Source organism: Hipposideros armiger, unplaced genomic scaffold, assembly GCF_001890085.2.
Source record: "Hipposideros armiger isolate ML-2016 unplaced genomic scaffold, ASM189008v1 scaffold_1003, whole genome shotgun sequence".
NCBI classification, from domain to species: domain Eukaryota; kingdom Metazoa; phylum Chordata; class Mammalia; order Chiroptera; family Hipposideridae; genus Hipposideros; species Hipposideros armiger.
Window position 1 is genome coordinate 66,991 of NW_017732353.1, and position 5,118 is coordinate 72,108.

A 5,118-nucleotide genomic window follows, 5' to 3' on the forward strand; every position below is an offset into this window, starting at 1 on the left:
CCATTATCTTGAGGAGTAATAATTATGTTATAAATGGGGCTATCACATATCTTTGGCTATAGAACTAGCCACCACTCCCACAATGACACTTGGGGTTAACTGCTACCACCCTGGTGTACCCTGAAACACTTTGTTGTGGCAATAACAGCAGCATGGCGGGGTGGGGAACCGGGGAAAGCAAGGGCATACTTCACTTTCTCATGTCTCCTCTTAGTTTAATATGGAATCCCCAAAAATGCAATGTCTCTGACTTTTCACCCATGAGTCTTTAATATTTTATTTTTCTTCTTGATCCAGTCAAGGCCTTTTCTGTTAAGTGATCATCTTCTATAATTGTTATAGTTTATTAGCAAATATGTATTAGATGTAGTTAAGATAAACTTAAATTCCAGGAGGTGGCTACATGCCTATTCAGAACATTAAAATATCTGACTCCAGACTCACCTTTTTGATGATTTAGGGCAAATGGTTGAAAATTTTTAGCATATTGCAATGCTTCTCGCTGATTTGTAGTTCCACCCATTAACAGGCTAATAAAATACAGTCTGTGTAGCTTAAATTCCAAGGAGCTGTTTTGGGCTATAAGCATTTCTCGGTTTGATACTGCCCATCTAAAGAAAAAGCAAAAAAGATTTTAACGATAAGAGCATAAGCAAGATGTGTTAAAAAATTGTTTGAAACCTATTATAGTAACATGAAAAAAAGGGTTTGCTCTGCCATCTTGTGGAAATCACTGGTAACATCACTCCCTCGGCCCAGAGACTTTCGTAATGCAAGTAAACATAACAACTACTGCACCTAAAGGGATTTTTCAGCCAGTGAAAAGAAAAAAATATTGTTAGATGACAATTACATATTTAGTAAGGTTTTACGCTACGGCAAGATTCACTCTGATGAGTGCATGATATTGTAGATTTGGAATTGTACAAGGCCACACTTTGAAGCGGGTGTCAGCCATGAGAGTCACTATTCAATTGCCTTGGCCCTAGATCCACTACTCTTCTGTTAAGCTGGCATGTTTGTAAATGAACCACGAGATTCTGAAGAGGAACCATCTATCTTTAAACTTTTGTTAGGTGCAACATTTTGCGCTACTCACTTTGGAATTAAAAACAGTAAACACTGGTATTTACCCTCAAGGTGCTTTCTCAAATAAATCAGGCAAATAAAGCTACATAAACATTACACTGGGCCTAAAAGGTGTGCACAAACATAGTGCTAATGAGAGAAAGAACAATACTTAGTTCTGAATGACCCAAAGTACAGTGACTTAAGCCTCTACAGTACAAACAGTTGGAATACCCAATCTTGAGCTGGGGGACCCAGTTCAGGTGGAGCACTAAAGCAGAAAAGAATATCGGCCAGCTGTTAAATTCAATTTTGCAACCAACTGATAAGAAGCATTACTTTATTTTTCTAAATATATTAAGGTGTAGAAGCTGTTAGTATCATATTCTTTAATCTGACCTTTAGCAGGACAAATATTCACTACCTAACCCAATTCACCAAGGACCACTGGAATCTGAGCTGGGTATGGGTACAAACTTTCTGAGTCACTCTACAAGAGTAAAATGCTTCAAGTTACTCATTCAAATCAGCTGTCGGGAGATGAGACTTTACGGAGCTGCATTTCACTGGATCCTCTCCTTCCCAAAAAGGCCCCACATGCATATGAATATTTATCAGCTTATTGATGCATCCACATCTTAGGGTCAAATCATGAAGCTTCTCTGACCTCAAAATCAGTGGTTTTTAAAAATATGAATTACCTGGGTCTTGGAAATATTTACTTAAATTTAAATAAGCCGTGGATCCTTGCCTGGCACTCAGACGAATGCAGTTGAGTTGCAACACCAAGTCTGATAAATCCGCTGTCACCAATAAGATAATTCCAGCAGCTATCTTTTATTTTTATTCTTTTATTTTATTTTATCTTTTTATCTTTTCTTTTGTGAATGCTCAACACCAATCATCAGTGCCAAAAGCACTGTGCTTTCGGCAGGCTCTGCTCTGTCAGGCACCTTCTTGACCTCCAGATCAAAGGAGTACATTTAAATCAGGTCACTTACTTAAAAGTTTATCCTACCCCCTTTCACTCATTAAAGCATGAGTATGTTTTCCTACTAACTTGGGTCATTGGGAAAGTCATGATGTATTTTTCTATGTTTTTCAATGCAAAAATGCATAATGACTTTCCTGATGACCCAATAGTTAAGAGACAGGAAGCTTGTTTGTTTTTTTCTGTTTCTGATATGAGGTAGATGTGCAAAAGTTTCTAGTCAAAGAAAAGACTTTAATAGAGAGTAACTCTAAGTTTTAATAAATGATGAANAACCGCTGCTTTAGGGTCTGTGATAAAACCGTGCAGGAGTAATTCCAATCAAAGCTGTAGTGCCTGTTGTCTGAGGCCTGGGGGAAACACACCTACGACTGTCGCTACCATGGCAGCAAAACTTGAGTACCTACTATGTGTCCCATATTATTCACGCATACCTATGTTATCTCTATCCTTTAATAGTCCCAAAAGAGAAAGATGGTCTCCATTTTAGAAATGACAAACTACTTAGAGAAGTTACAGAGCTGGCAAGTGACTGCAGCGGATGTTTCAAACCACGGCAAATTCCACGACAGCAGTGGGTGGACACACAGCCCTGGAAGGCCACTGGTGATTGCAGGTGTCACAAGGACACCTGCATATAATATAAAATAGCTATGTACTTACTTTAATTGGTATTAGGAAAATATAACCAGCACAAACCCATGATCTCACAAATATCAATGCTTAGGATAAAACCCAATCAAATCAAACTGACTCACTGCTTTTATACTTTCAAAAAATCATACTATGAGTGGTTTGCCGATGGTACTACAGAACCCACTGCGTGCCTCAACACACCCCACCCTCCCCATTTGTTTTCTTTCATTAGCTTTCACTGCCACTCTAAGTTGCAATTTTAAGAAAACTCCTGCAGTGCCTTCAAAATGTACTCGCTCCCCGCTTGTTATTTAACCATGTCACCATATTCATAAAAGAAGCCTTGTCAAACAGATACGATAATGGTTCCCAGTTAAAAGGCAAGACTGACACTTTAAACCCTAAACATCCATGTTCTTCTAAGCGCAGGAAAGGTAAATAACCAATAGAAAATGGAACTCACAGGTAATTCATCTTTCTGGTTCCAAACTCCGGTGCACTGCCTCTGTTCAATCACAGCTTTAATATTAATTAAAGCTGGCAGCGCCACACAACCTGCTGAGAAACTGGGAGAACAGGAGAGGAAATGTCAGTGTCCTAGAAATACCCACTACTCCAGACTCTGTATGCCACTGGACAGGGCACAGAGCCCTCTGCTTTGCCAAATCTGCACGTGCATGTGTACACACACACACACACACACACACACACACACACACACACACACACACACAGAGGTTTTAAATTTTATAAAACCACCAGATTTCATGGGCTCTGCATCAGTCATTAATGACATTCCTAACATTAATGCATTCGGAAGGATTTTCTTGCATGGTTCCTGCTAGACCCGGATTCATCCCTGTCCAGGGCACAAATACTCAGATCTAGAAGTGCTGGCAGTCAACTCTCAGCTGAAGACAGCCACCTGACCAGGGTCACATGGATACAGAAGCCCAGTCTGGCTATCCCAATTGAGGACAACTCCACAGGCCATCATACTCCTAGCTCCAGAACTCCTGGGGGATGGGCTGAAGCCTTTGGTGAGACTGCATCACATTCCAGCTCTGCCCTCAGCCTAATTCTGCTGCTTTCATTCCACCACAAAGTCTCATTCCAATGAACTTCTTCTTAATTTCCATCCATTTCAGAGTCCGTTCCCCAGAGAGCCTGACCTGCAGCCTGGCCATGCATTATAGTTAACTGCATGAGTCCTAAGCTCGAATGGAGTATCCCACACACTGCATGGCACACAGCAGGGATTCAAAAACACTTGAGAAATTAAATGAAAAGAAGAGGTAAAAAAATTACTTTCTTAAATTTGTTGGTTTCAGGACCCCTTTAATATGCTTAAATATTAAGGCTATCAAAGAGCATTTGTTTTTCTGAGTTATGTCTATATCATTTATTGTATTAGATATTAAAACCAAGAAATTTTTAATATGTTGATTCATTTAAAAATAAAATACTACGTTACCATAAATAACATTCTTTAAAAAACCCCGTATTTTCCAAACCAAAAGTAATTTTGTGAGAAGAGTGGCATTGCTTTACATTTTTACAAATCTCTTTAATGCCTGGCTTAATAGAAGACAGCTGAATTCTTAAATATGTCTTTGCATTCAATCTGTTGCAATGTGTTCTTTTGGTTGAAGTAAGTGATCTAGCCTCACACAGATACATAGTAATTTAATTGCCTTTTCAGATAATTATGGATATTCTCCTTTAATGCCATACCAAAAGTCAACAAGTAGAGTTTCTTAAAGGTTAGCTGCACAGTGGACTCTGAATCATTACCACTGAATTTTTTGTACCCTGCCACATTAAAACCTAATGGTCTGTCTAGTACTTTGACTAAATCTTTTTACTCATGCATGATTTTGTAAGATCATACTGAATTAAGATCCTCAAAGTGTTAGTTAACACATCTCTATATACAATACCAAAAAGTCAAATTCATTAATTATAGCCACAAATCTCATCAGAAAAGTCTTAAGTATTAGAAAGCTGTCAAGCTCACAGTGGCCGTACGAGTTTTCCAAAATTTCTATTTTAGCTTAAAATCTTGAATTTTATCATTATAGCAAAAGATACTGTCAGTTGCTTTCCTTGATGTGATAGGTTCACTCTGTTCATTTGAAAAAAAGTCTGCCAAAGACCTGAGTGTGAATAACTATAGTTTGTTTTTTAGTGATTCTTTCAAGTAAAAACTGTATTTCATGAAAAAAGCAACTAGTTTATTAGCTTTCTCTTGAGACAATCATCATACTTTGGCATAAAGCTGAAGTGTTTTATATAAACTTCCTATTCTGTGCCAGAGAATGTTAAAAAGACATGTACTGTAAGGTCAAGATTTAATAAAACTAATCATTTTTAATGTTTTGTCAAGAACATTCGTGAGTAAAACTAGCATGCCTTAAACTACA

The 5,118-nt window shown here is 38.1% G+C and overlaps 1 protein-coding gene across 1 annotated transcript in view; it reads right to left on the reverse strand.

Annotated features, from left to right (window-relative positions):
• Positions 1–5,118, reverse strand: part of RMND5A (required for meiotic nuclear division 5 homolog A) — a 73,315-nt gene that overhangs the window by 11,798 nt on the left and 56,399 nt on the right. The window contains exon 5 of the mRNA XM_019631495.1: positions 404–611. Within this exon, the coding sequence (XP_019487040.1) occupies positions 404–611 (208 nt within the window). The remainder of the gene's footprint in view (positions 1–403; positions 612–5,118) is intronic.